This window comes from Triticum aestivum, chromosome 4B, assembly GCF_018294505.1.
Source record: "Triticum aestivum cultivar Chinese Spring chromosome 4B, IWGSC CS RefSeq v2.1, whole genome shotgun sequence".
NCBI lineage: Eukaryota > Viridiplantae > Streptophyta > Magnoliopsida > Poales > Poaceae > Triticum > Triticum aestivum.
The window spans coordinates 587,789,841-587,804,301 of NC_057804.1; the positions used below are offsets into that span (position 1 = coordinate 587,789,841).

A 14,461-nucleotide genomic window follows, 5' to 3' on the forward strand; every position below is an offset into this window, starting at 1 on the left:
TCTTCGGTAAGGCTCCAGGGGTTTACAGTTCATCGGAAGAAGCCAGTACACAAGTGGCATCATATAGCAACAGCAGCCATAGAGGGTTCAAGACTAGGCAGGCAGCAGAACAAGGTTACTCCGACTGGGTGCAAAAGCACGGAGGCAGTAGTGTTGGCAGTGGCAAGGTTGGAGGTGTCAAAGTGGAAGGTGCTAAGGTGGATCGTCAGTTTGGGCTGAAACTGAAGAACTTCATCATCTTCGCCCAGTTCATCGCTATTGATGTGTTGTGGCGTTGGTATGCTAGGTGTGATCATTATGGGTAAACTCACCAACTAGGGTACAAGGTAAGCACACCATGTACGCCATATGCGACCAAACGTCGTGTTAATGTGCCGCTTGGGCCAATGCAGGCAACCAAACAAAGTGCATTTGTGTATTACCTAATGCAGGGACCTTAGATGCAGGCAACCATACAACTTGTAGATGACGCATTAGGTCCTGTTTTTGCTCAACGAGGCTGGGTTGAGAAGTGTATGTGATACAGGAACTATTCACAACTTGAACCAAACACGCCCTAAGAGAACGAGGACCTCCACAACTCCAATTGAACTCCTCCTTGGTTCTGTTGGCGAACTGATTTGTTCCTAGAGTGCAAAAAGTGCCCGGCGTTGCGTTATTCCGGTCCACGTGTTGGGTGGTGAGCTTGAATAGCTCGTACCGCATCTCCTTCTCCTCCTTGTCCTTGTACGTGTGTGAGGTGGTGACATCCCGATCCATACAGTGCCGAATGAGAGACATGTGTCACCTGACACTTCAGCGCTAGCGCCGACAACCACCCACCTTGTCGGAGAGGAGGATGGTGACGAGATTGCAGCCGGGGTCGGGCGCACTGGTCGTCATTGCTATCCGCCTCCATCATGACTGTTGGCTGAGCGAGGTGCGCCCACCTCTTCCGAGAGAAGGATGCGGCGAGCGACCTGGTTAGAGATCCGCCGCTTGCCGGCGCCGCTTCTCCCTCACCACCGTTCGACTGGAGCTCACAACGAATTATCGGTGATAATTTGTTTTCTTGCAACATCCTCTCTGTTGTAAGAAAGATTCTACAATATCACTAACGTTGCAAAATTTTCTTGCGTAAACACCTATACAGAAGGTAAGGTGAAGACAAAAAACTGCAACAATAGCTTTGTTGCAAAAAAAAATCTGCAACAATATCTCTATCGCAAAAGTTCTACAACATGAGCACTTTTGCAAATGTCCAAGCGCAACATCATTCTTGGTGCAAAACTGACAGATGAATCTGACGACCATCTTACGTTGAATCCAATGGCTCGTGAGGTGGCGGATCTTTTAAAAAGATCAGGCGACTGACGCCTAACCTTGCCCTTAAAAGAACAAGAAGAAAAATAAAAACATAGCCAAAAAAGAAAAATAAAATTGGCTGCAAATGGATCGGCCCATCTCGCGAGCCCCTCTTTCCCAAGCCATCTATTTATGGGAGCAACTAATTAACGAGTGCTCCTTCGGGAGCCTCGCAACGATCAGCGCCACTTGGCGCGCTCACAGTCATTCGCCACGTGTCGCGCTCTAGACGCTCCCTCCGGATTTTGTGTTTTTATTTTTACGCACACGTTTTCGGCTTTTTAAACGTTTTTTTGGGTTTTTTTTACGTTTGGTTTTCTACCGGTCTTCCCTAGCTTTTCAACCAAAAAAAGTTTTTTTGAAAAAATAAATTTTTTGTGCAAAAAAATGCAATTTTTTTTCCGGGAGTCACGGTTTTGTTTTCGTGAGAGGCACGGCTGTGCTTTCGCGAGAGGCACGGGCGTGCCTCTTGGAAACGGAAAAAAAACGTGTTTTCTGGTTTTTCTTCTTTCGCGAGAGGCACGGTTTTGATTCCGCGAGAGGCAAGGTTGTGCTTTCGCGAGAGGCACGGGCGCGCCTTTTTTGGAAAGGGAAAAAACGTGTTTTCTGTTTTTTTTTCTTTCGCGAGAGGCACGGTTTTGCTTCCGTGAGAGGCACGGTTGTGCTTTCGCGAGAGGCACGGCGTGTGTCTTTCGGAAAGGGAAAAACGTGTTTTCTGTTATTTCTTTCTTTCGCGAGAGGCACGGTTTTGCTTCCGCGAGAGGCACGGTTGTGTTTTCGCGAGAGGCACGGGCATGCCTCGTTCGGAAAGGAAAAAAACACATTTTCTGTTTTTTTTTCTTTCGCGAGAGGTACGGTTTTGCTTTCGCGGGAGGCACGGTTGTGGTTTCGTCAGAGGCACGGGCCTGCCTCTTTCGGAAAGGAAAAAAAATTCCGTGTTCCCGGTTCGGTTTTTTTGTCGGGTTTTTTTGTCCGGTTTTTTGTGAAAAAAAGTTCGTCAAAATCTATCAATATGGGATCTAGTTTTGAAGATCTCGATGCGAGGAATCCAATGGCAAAAGCAATTCGAGATTTAGACGCACGGTTTAAGAGATAAAACGTTTTAAATAAACAGATCTACGAAAAAAAAGAAAACTCCCAGGTTGCGACAAGTGGCGCACATGCAACACGCCACTTGTTGCAACATGAAAAAAGTGGAGTGATCTCCACAAGAAATACTCTTTAACCAGTGATTTCGTCTATTTGCACGACAGCTATGTGGCGCCCGCACCGATTCCTAATAGGAATCACCTACCGGTGACCACTATCGGGCTTGCCCATTTAGTGCGCTTGGTCGCTGCTACTCATGGCGATCGCAAGGTCTGGTCGACCGGCTTCTTTGTTTACTTTAATTTTTCATTTTATTTTCTTTGTTTTTTCACCAGTTTCTTTTTTCTTTTGTTTATGTTATTACTTTGGGTTTCTTTGTTTTTCTCACTGGTCTTTTTTGTTTTATTTCTTACCTTTTTTTACTTTTGTGTTTCTTTATTTCTTTTTTGGTTTCGTTCATTTTCTTTGGTTTCTTTTTCTTTCTTTGTCGGGTTTTACCGGTTTTCTTTGTTTTGAACACATCTGTACTTTTTCTTAGTACAAATGTCTAATTTTAGAGCAAACGTGAAATATTTTTTGATACAAGCTAGACATTTTTCTAATATATATGATGTATATTTTTTAATACTCATTTTTTTCAAATATACACGTGAAATACTTTTGAATACACGATAACATTTTTATAAATACATGTTACAGTTTTTAAATGAAAATAAACATCTTTAAAACAAGCTTAACAGTTTTTTTACATTGTATAATTATTTTTTTGAAAACAGATGGATATTACTTAAAATGTCACGATACATTTTTATAACGGAAATAAACATTTTTTAACCTGCATGGACATTTTTTCACATCTTTATATAATTTTTTTCTAAATGTCATGAATAGTTGTTTTGAAATCCGAGAATATTTCCATCAAATGTGACGTACATTTGCTTAAAGGTACGAATTATTATTTTCACAGTATGTAAAAGTAATTTTAAAAATGTATACACATTTGTTGAAAATATCACATACATTTTTTGAAACGCGGGAACATTTTTCATATTGTGCTAACGATTTTTATACTATGTCATTTTTTTCAATTGCTTAACAGTAATTTGTTTACCCACCGTATGCTTTCTTTAACAGAGAAGTCTCTAGTGAAACCTATGGCCCTCGGTCTATTTTCCATCATATATTTTCGGATCTATAGAATCAAAATCCAAAAATGTCTTGCTGCAATTTATTTATAGTTACTTTATTTTGCCTTTTACTTATTTTTCATATCTATCTCTTTTAGATCTCACTCTTGCAAGTGATCGTGAAGGGATTGACAACTCTTTTTTTGCGTTGTGTGCAAGTGTTTGTTAGTTTGTGCAGGTGCATCTATTGGGGACTTGCTTGTACGTCCTACTGGATTGATACCTTGGTTCTTAACTGAGGGAAATACTTATCTCTACTTTGCCGCATCACCCTTTCCTCTTCAAGGGAAAAAACAATGCATCCTCAAGAAGTACACCGACCGTCGAGGAGCAAAACAACCCAGAGTACGAGGGCGGCGTCGCGACAATCCTCCGGAGCCCGATCCGGAGTTGCCTGCCGGTGCCAAGGCACAAGACTTGCCTATCGCCAAATGCGTAGTGGAAGAGAGGAGCGGCGGAGGTGCTGGGTGATGCAGACTAGAGAGTATGTTGTGGGTGGTGCCGGCGATGGGCTTAAATAGCCGCGGTCAGGCTAGGTGAATGGTCGGTCAGCCCGCTTCAATGCGGCGCAGCGGCGGTCATGGTGTCTTAGATCAAGGATACTCACCACGCCGTCTCCCGGTCAACTGGGTCGGCCGAGGATCCCTCATGGCAGTTCACCAGTAGGCCATCTCCAGAAGGCCCATGGCGCGAAAATGGAAGGTTCCCGAACACTTGGTGCGTACTTCGAGATTTAAAGGTCGCCTACAACATGATTACCATGAATGTAACTGACTTACCTGTAAACCCTAGACCCCCCCCCCCCCTCCTCGATATCTATATAAACCAAGGGGTAGGGCACACAGAAGATCATAGACAATCTTGCAGTAAATCACATGTACTTTGTACTCCATCCTAAATCAATACAAACGCAAGCATGACATAGGATATTATCTCTTTGAAAGTGAGTCCGAACCTTGGTAAAACCTTATGTCCTTGTTATCATCGTATCTAGACTACTAGCTTAGGACCCCTACACGAGAATTGCTGAAATTGACTCTGTCACGCCGAAGTTGGTTTCTCAGGGTAGTGCATCCGCATTAAAGCAGCGTTGCCCTGAGAGGTCGCGTCGGTCGGCGCCGCTCTCCCGTTCGATCACATAGCGCGGCATCAATGCCGGCCGCTGCGTGCTCTGGGTCAGCATGAATGCGGCTCGAGAAGTGGGACATCCAAGAAAAGCGCGGAAGAGGATTTTGGGTGGGCCATGGTTGTCTGACTCGTACGTGGCAGCGTCGGACGTCCGGAAAGTCCCCTCTGATTTGCTTTCGGTTTGCGGGAAAAAGTATGTTCGGACCGTCCAGCAGACGAACACATGACCACGTTGGATTGCAAAACACGTATGTACCACGTGTTCTGAATGGATGGGGATGGTTTGAGGGTCCGTATAGATGCCCTACGTCGGTTTGTTTGGCAACGAAAAAACTTGATGTTTAGGGAACCAACCTATGGTTGGATTGTTAAGAGGACAGTCGTATCCCTAGCCCACCCGAGTTCAAGTCCTAAACTCACCGATGGTCTTATTTTTTGGATTTATTTCAGACCTTCCGGCAATGTGCGTTTAGTGGGATGAGACATTCGTATCAACTACGAAACCGTCTGTGGCGACTTCATCAATCTGTCTACTCAGTCTAGACGATGTTTCGGTGCCTTAAGGCACCTACCTTTGTGTCTATGACATGTGGGCCCAACAGGTGGCTGGCCCACATGTCAGTGACCCAAAGGCAGGTGCCTTCAAGGCACCGAAGCTGCGTCCACTCAGTCTCATGTGTATACTCTGTTAAAAAAATGTATATGTATAAGCGTCTCGTGTGTAGAGGTGCTTATAGAGATAGGATGTGTGCGCGTGTGTTCATAGGGCTGTGTGCATATGTATAAGCGTTCGCGTCTATACTCTGTTAAAAAAATGATGTGTACAATAACCACTTTATTGATCTATATTTCTTGAATTTTGTTAAAAGCAATGACTATAAAACTACCGCATCATGCTTCGCTTTCTTAATTACATCCTCGATGGGAGAATATCCAGGGAGTAGCAAATCCTCTTGAATGCCGCAACGTGATCCTCCGCGAGGGCCATGAAGAGGTCGACGCTGCCCTCCACCGTGCGCGACGGCACGAAGACCATCAGCCCCTCGACCGGCAACCCCGGCGGCAGGAACGCGGAGGGCGGTCCGGTTCCAAAGTCGAGCTGGTGGAACCTGAACCCCAGCCAGCTGTCCACCTCGATGTCCGGACAGAGCATCGTCCCGAAAGTTGACGTCGCCGCGAGCTCCTCCCCGTTCGCGTCCGCCACCCCGCCGAAGTCCACGTACGACTGGATGTACTCCTCGTCGATGCGCGCCGCGGCGTCGCGGATGGCGCCAACCACGCCGCCATAGCTCAAGCCCAGCACGTCCCGGACCTGGAGCCTCGGGAACGCCCAGAGCACCATGTTGCCGAAGAAGTCCATTGGCACGGGTGGGTTGGCCCTGCCCCTGCAGTTCACGGCCACCCTCACCTGCGTGAACTCCTCTAGGTCCAGACCCCGCGCCGCCGTAGCCTTCTTCCACACGTGCGCCAGCAGGCACTGGAACGTGCTGCAACGTGCGCCGACGCGGGACCTGAGCTCGGCGATGAACTCTGCAGGGAAGTGCACCGTGATGTTCCTGATCTTGTCCATGGGGAGAACGGCATGGGGCTGGCTGGAGCCGCTGCCTTCTCCCCCCTTGAACTCGATGGACCGGTGGTCGAACACCGGCTTGGGCGTGCTGCGTGGCACGGCGGTGGCCGCGCGGTCTATGAAAGGGGACGGCACGCTGAAGCCCTTGCCCTCGCGCACCGCGGTCGCCCACGCGCCGTAGAAAGTGCTCGCTGCGTGGCCGTCGGAGATGTGGTGGTGGCATATCACGCCGAGCAGGAGGCCGCCGCACCTGTACCGGCCGAGCTTGACCTGCAGCAGCGCCGGTCCAACGCTCTCCTGTAATTGGAAAACACATCAGCAGTCCGAACAATCAAAACCACTGTATTCATGGATGAATAGTAGTATGTGAATGTGACGTGACGGCACCTCCGGCACCGTGGGGTAAAAGCCGGCGACGTCCGTGGCCATGCCGCCGGCGGCGAGCACGTCGGCCAAGTCGGCCGGGACGTCGGTCTCGATGACAAGCACGCCCTCGTTGTTGAGGTTCAGGACGCGCCGGCCGTGGCCGTCGAGGGCGAAGCGGCCCAGCAGGTGAGGGTAGGGCGCGATGGCCCGGAGGAGGCCCTCCTTGAGCGCCTCGTTGGACGGCGCCGGGGCGGGGTAGGCGAGCACGATGGGGACGTAGGTGTCGATGGCGGCGCGGTCGAAGACGGTCAGCTGGACCTTGCCGCCGGCCAGCGGGTGCGGCGCGGCGTACGCCGGCTTCAGCATCGCGCTTCTGCTGGTAGCAGCAACCTGCTGGCCCGTCTCCGCGTACGTAGCCTCCATTTTGCACGCTCGCACGAGGTCGATCTCTGTCACCTTGTTAGGAAGAAGCCGGTCTGTAGCCTGAACTCGTCGAGTGTGCGTTGGATGGATGAACAGGTAGGGGCGCGTACCCCGCTTATATAGAGCTCGGTCGAGTGTATACTGGAGCTCTTTCCGGTTTAACGAAGTCTTTTTTTTTCTTTTTTTGAGGGTTACGAATTCTTTTTTCTTCCAGTTGCACACGTACATTCGCAGTTTGCGGCTCAGCGCGCGCGTCCACCATGTGCTGCACGTATTCGGAGCTATCTCTTCGACGGCCATGCCATCCTGTCTACCTTCTCTCTCTGGGAGAGGAGCTTGGCGACGCACGTGTGGTTGACCGCCGAGTCATGCACGCACGTTTCTTGGCATGTATGCATGTACGCATGTACGCCTACCCACCAATCATTTTGGACCGGACCGGCGGGGGAATGACCACGAACGGACACACTCACGGCCGTTGAACACTTGAACTTGAACGGCCACTGGTCTTATCCGTAGGACTACTGACTATGGCTAGATCCATTAACCCAATCCAATCTAGCCCATTGCACGCTACGGCGTGGGTGTTTCGTGGTAACAGGGGTGCTCCTTGCTTTAACATGCAGATCCGTAGAACTCCTATTCTGTCGTACCTGAGGGACGGCGACTAGTCAAAGGAAGCGAGGCTGGGTTAGGCGATCTTTGGACCGAATAATCTAGTCCGGGAGACAAAACGTGTGTGGGGCCCTGCGCACAACTTGTCTCGGGTAGGCTGTGCCCACCCATTGGTTTTTAACATGCTTTTTTTCTACAAAGAGTGAATTATATATTGACGTAAATATGAAGTATCAAGAGAATACAAAAATTATAAGCACACACTCGGCCTCTCTATAATTAAGATGCACACAACCAATATCAGCACACACACACACAAAAAAACACTCCGATAAATAACAAAATCATATATCACCAAATCTATGCTAAAGCGTGAAAAGGGAAAAAAAGAAACAATCAAATCTGCGATCGACAAAATACAACAATGACCTTATTTGCACCAAACATTCATGACACACACAAGGACGACGAGATTCTTCAACAACCGCTCCTTTATGAAGGGAGCGAAGCTCAAGCGCCGCCCGTCATCGGATCGAATCACATAAGCCGGATTCTAGGGTTTCACCATGAGAACAATAGTCTGAGCATATCCAAACAATGCCTTCATCAAGTTAATGACACAAAAACATCTCCATTCTCAGAACAACCAACTCAGGTCAGAACTAGATTTTCACTCCGGAGATCGAGACCAGGTGCTCAAGTAGCACCACCATCGAAGTCACTGATACGTTGTCTCCATCACTTTTCCTCGATTCCAGCAACTACATGCGATGTGCGTCCACCGCAGTTGGACAACCATACCTCTGCGTCGAGTCGTTGTTCATAGATTGCATCTCCGTGTCGACAACCACCGGATCTGAAGAGAGGAACTCTCGCAAAGACCTTTCAATAGTAACCGCAATCCGCAATGAAGTCATCACCGTAACCCGAGTGGTCACCACACGAATCAACACTGATGGAAGAACCTCGCCGGAGAGAGCCCCCCGATGCAGCGGACCACCAAATCCTTATCGGGGCACCAGATCTGGGTAGACCACACCTAAAGGCGCCACCAGCAAGGACATAGCGACGAACTGAAGGAAATATGCCCTAGAAAATGTTTATTTCCTTATTTCATGATAAATGTTTATTATTCATGCTAAAATTGTATTAACCGGAAACTTAGTACATGTGTGAATACATAGACAAACATAGTGTCACTAGTATGCCTCTACTTGACTAGCTCGTTAATCAAAGATGGTCAAGTTTCCTAACCATAGACATGAGTTGTCATTTGATTAACGGGATCACATCATTAGGAGAATGATGTGATTGACTTGACCCATTCCGTTAGCTTAGCACTTGATCGTTTAGTATGTTGCTATTGCTTTCTTCATGACTTATACATGTTCCCATGACTATGAGATTATGCAACTTCCGTTTACCGGAGGAACACTTTGTGTGCTACCAAACGTCACAACGTAACTGGGTGATTATAAAGGTGCTCTACATGTGTCTCCGAAGGTACTTGTTGGGTTGGCATATTTCGAGATTAGGATTTGTCACTCCGGTTGTTGGAGAGGTATCTCTGGGGCCACTCAGTAATGCACATCACTATAAGCCTTGCAAGCATTGTAACTAATGAATTAGTTGTTGGATGATGTATTATGTAGCGAGTAAAGAGACTTGCCGGTGACGAGATTGAACTAGGTATTGAGATACCGACGATCGAATCTCGGGCAAGTAACATACCGATGACAAAGGAACAACGTATGTTGTTATGCGGTATGACCGATAAAGATCTTCATAGAATATGTGGGAGCCAATATGAGCATCCAGGTTCCGCTATTGGTTATTGACTGGAGACGTGTCTCGGTCATGTCTACATAGTTCTCGAACTTGTAGGGTCTGCACGCTTAAAGTTCGATGACGGTTATATTATGAGTTTATGTGTTTTGATGTACCGAAGGAGTTCAGAGTCCCGGATGAGACCGGGGACATGACGAGGAGTCTTGAAATGGTCGAGACGTAAAGATCGATATATTGGACGACTATATTCGGACATCGGAAAGGTTCCGAGTGATTCGGGTTTTTCGGAGTACCGGAGAGTTACGGGAATTCGTATTGGGCCTTAATGGGCCACACGGGAAAGGAGAGAAAGGCCCCAAAGGGTGGCCGCACCCCTCCTCATGAACTAGTCCGAATTGGACTAGGGAGGGGGGCGCCCCCTTCCTTCCTTCTCCTTCTCCCTTCCCTTCTCCTACTCCCACAAGGAAAGGAGGAGTCCTACTCCCGGTGGGAGTAGGACTCCCCCCTTGGCGCGCCTCCTCCTAGGCCGGCCGCCTCCCCCTTGCTCCTTTATATATGGGGGCAAGGGGCACCCAAGAGACACAACAATTGATCTCTTGATCTCTTAGCCGTGTGCGGTGCCCCCCTCCACCATAGTCCTCCTTGATAATATTGTAGCGGTGCTTAGGCGAAGCCCTGCGACGGTAAAACATCAAGATCGTCACCACGCCGTCGTGCTGACGGAACGCTCCCTCGACACTCGGCTGGATCGGAGTTCGAGGGACGTCATCGAGCTGAACGTGTGCTAGAACTCGAAGGTGCCGTAGTTTCGGTGCTTGATCGGTCGGTCCGTGAAGACGTACGACTACATCAACCGCATTGTCCTAATGTTTCCGCTTTCGGTCTACGAGGGTACGTGGACGACACTCTTCCCTCTCGTTGCTATGCATCACCATGATTTTGCGTGTGCGTAAGAATTTTTTTGAAATTACTACGTTCCCCAATGGTGGCATCCGCGCCTAGGTTTTATGCGTTGATGTTATATGCACGAGTAAAACACAAGTGAGTTGTGGGCGATACAAGTCATACTGCTTACCAGCATGTCATACTTTGGTTCAGCGTATTGTTGGATGAAGCGGCCCGGACCCACATTACGTGTACGCTTACGCGAGATTGGTTCTACCGACGTGCTTTGCACACAGGTGGCTGGCGGGTGTCAGTTTCTCCAACTTTAGTTGAACCAAGTGTGGCTACGCCCGGTCCTTGAGAAGGTTAAAACATCACTAACTTGATGAACTATCATTGTGGTTTTGATATGTAGGTAAGAACGGTTCTTGCTCAACCCGTAGCAGCCACGTAAAACTTGCAACAACAAAGTAGAGGACGTCTAACTTGTTTTTGCAGGGCATGTTGTGATGTGATATGGTCAAGGCATGATGCTATATTTTATTGTATGAGATGATCATGTTTTGTAACCAAGTTATCGGCAACTGGCAGGAGCCATATGGTTGTCGCTTTACTGTATGCAATGCAATCGCCCTGTAATTGCTTTACTTTATCACTAAGCGGTAGCGATAATTGTAGAAGCAATAGTTGGCGAGACGACAACGATGCTACGATGGAGATCAAGGTGTCGCGCCGATGACGTTGGTGATCATGATGGTGCTTCAGAGATGGAGATCACAAGCACAAGATGATGATGGCCATATCATATCACTTATATTGATTGCATGTGATGTTTATCTTTTATGCATCTTATCTTGCTTTGATTGACGGTAGGATTATAAGATGATCTCTCACTAAATTTCAAGATAAAAGTGTTCTCCCTGAGTATGCACCGTTGCCAAAGTTCGTCGTGCCCAAACACCACGTGATGATCGGGTGTGATAAGCTCTATGTCCATCTACAACGGGTGCAAGCCAGTTTTGCACACGCAGAATACTCAGGTTAAACTTGACGAGCCTAGCATATGCAGATATGGCCTTGGAACACTGAGACCGAAAGGTCGAGCGTGAATCATATAGTAGATATGATCAACACAGTGATGTTCACAATTGAAAACTACTCCATTTCACGTGATGATCGGTTATGGTTTAGTTGATTTGGATCACATGATCACTTAGATGATTAGAGAGATGTCTATCTGAGTGGGAGTTCTTAAGTAATATGATTAATTGAACTTAAATTTATCATGAACTTAGTCATGTTAGTATTTTGCAAATTATGTTGTAGATCAATAGCTCGTGTTGTTGCTTTCATATGTTTATTTTGATATGTTCCTAGAGAAAACTGTGTTGAAAGATGTTAGTAGCAAAGATGCGGATTGGATCTGTGATCTGAGGATTGTCCTCATTACTGCATAGAAGAATTATGTCCTTGATGCACCGCTAGGTAACGGACCTATTGCAGGAGCAGATGCAGATGTTATGAACGTTTGGCTAGCTCAATATGATGACTAGTTGATAGTTTAGTGCACCATGCTTAACGGCTTAGAATCGAGACTTCAAAGACGTTTTGAATGTCATGTGCCATATGAGATGTTCCAGGAGTTGAAGTTAATATTTCAAGAAAATACCCGAGTTGAGAGATATGAAGTCTCCAACAAGTTCTATAGCTAAAAGATGGAGGAGAATTGCTCAACTAGTGAGCATGTGCTCAGATTTTCTGGGTACTACAATCACTTGAATCAAGTGGGAGTTAATCTTCCAGATAAGATAGTGATTGACAGAGTCTTCTAGTCACCATCACTAAGTTGGTAGAACTTCGTGATGAACTATAGTATGCAAAGCATGACGAAAACAATTCCCAAGCTCTTCGCGACGTTGAAATCAACGAAGGTAGAAATCAAGAAAGAGCATCAAGTGTTGATGATTGACAAGACCACTAGTTTCAAGAAAAGGGCAAAGGGAAAGAAAAGGAACTTCAAGTACAATGACAAGCAAGTTGTCACTCCCGCGAAGAAGCCCAAAGTTGGACCAAATCCTGAAACTGAGTGCTTACACTGCAAAGGAAATGGTCAGTGGAAACGGAAATGCCATGAATATTTGGTGGATAATAAGGACGGCAAAGTGAACAAGGGTATATTTGATATACATGTTATTGATGTGTGCCTTACTAGTGTTTATAGTAGCCCCTAAGTATTTGATACTTGTTCGGTTGCTAAGATTAGTAACTCGAAACAGGAGTTATATAATAAACAGAGACTAGTTGAGGGGAAGTGACGACGAGTGTTGGAAGTAGTTCCAAGATTGATATGATCATCATCACACACTCCCTATACTTTCGGGATTAGTGTTAAACCTAAATAAATGTTATTTGGCATTTACGTTGAGCATGAATATGATTTGATCATGTTTCTTGCAATACAGTTACTCATTTAAAGTCAGAGAATAATTGTTATTCTGTTTACATGGATAAAGCCTTCGATGGTCATACACCCAATGAAAATAGTTTGTTGGATCTCGATCATAATGATACACATATTCATAATATTGATGCCAAAAGATGCAAAGTTGATAATGATAGTGCAACTTATTTGTGGCACTGCCGTCTGGGTCATATCGGTGTAAAGTGCATGAAGAAACTCCATGCTAATGGGTTTTTGGAATCACTTGATTATGAATCATTTGATGCTTGCAAACCGTGCCTTTTGGGCAAGATGACTAAAACTCCGTTCTTTGGGAAAATGGAACGAGCTACTGATTTATTAGAAATAATACATACCGATGTATGCGATCAAAGAGTGTTGATGCTCGTGGCAAGTATCATTATTTTCTAACCTTCACAGATGATTTGAGCAGATATGGGCATATCTACTTAATGAAGCACAAGTCTGAAACATTTGAAAAGTTCAAAGAATTTCAGAGTGAAGTGGAGAATCATCGTAATTCTACAATCTGATCGTAGAAGAGAATATTTGAGTTACGAGTTTGGCCTTCATTTAAAAACAATGTGAAATAGTTTCACAGCTCGCGCCACATGGAACACCACAGCGTAATGGTGTGCCCGAACGTCGTAACCGCACTTTATTGGATATGGTGTGATCTATGATGTATCTTACTGATTTACCACTATCGTTTTGGGGCTATGCATTAGAGATAGCTGCATTTACTTTAAATAGGGCACCATCAAAATCCGTTGAGACGACGCCTTATGAACTTGGTTTGGCAAGAAACCAAAGTTGTCGTTTCTTAAAGTTTGGGGCTGCGATGCTTATGTGAAAAAGTTTCAACCTGATAAGCTCGAACCCAAATCGGAGAAGTGCATTTTCATAGTATACCCAAAGGAAACTATTGCGTACGCCTTCTATCATAGATCTGAAGGCAAGATATTCGTTGCTAAAATGGATCCTTTCTAGAGAAGGAGTTTCTCTCGAAAGAAGTGAGTGGGGGAAAGTAGAGCTTGATAAGGTAATTGTACCTTCTCCCAAATTTGAAAGTAGTTCATCACAGAAATTAGTTCCAGTGATATTTACACCAATTAGTGAGGAAGCTAATGATGATGATCATGAAACTTCAGATTAAGTTACTACAGAACCTCGTAGGTCTTCCAAAGTATAGTCCGCACCAGAATGGTACGGTAATCCTGTTCTGGAAGTCATGTTACTAGACCATAATGAACCTACGAACTATGAGGAAGCGATGATGAGCCCAGATTCCGCGAAATGGCTTGAGGCCATGAAATCCGAGATGGGATCCATGTATGAGAACAAAGTATGGACTTTGGTTATAGAAAATACATGGATCTTCAAGAGGAAGACGGATGTTGATAGTAGTGTTACTATCTACAAAGCTCGACTTGTCACAAAAAAGTTTTTGACAACTTCAAGGTGTTGACTACAATGAGATTTTCTCAACTGTAGCGATGCTTAAGTCTGTCTGAATCATGTTAGCAATTGCCACATTTTATGAAATCTGGCAAATGGATGTCAAAACTACATTCCTTAATGGTTTTCTTAAAGGTTGTATATGAT

At 45.9% G+C, this 14,461-nt stretch overlaps 1 protein-coding gene across 1 annotated transcript; it reads right to left on the reverse strand.

The window, feature by feature from the left end:
* Positions 1 to 5,568: 5,568 nt before the first annotated feature.
* Positions 5,569 to 7,180, reverse strand: LOC123089297 (tryptamine benzoyltransferase 1). Its single transcript, XM_044511011.1, has 2 exons — positions 6,706 to 7,180; positions 5,569 to 6,615 (listed from the first exon to the last, which is right to left on the reverse strand). The coding sequence occupies exons 1-2, from the start codon at positions 7,105 to 7,107 to the stop codon at positions 5,659 to 5,661; spliced, it is 1,359 nt and encodes a 452-aa protein (XP_044366946.1). The 5' UTR covers positions 7,108 to 7,180; the 3' UTR covers positions 5,569 to 5,658.
* Positions 7,181 to 14,461: the final 7,281 nt, after the last annotated feature.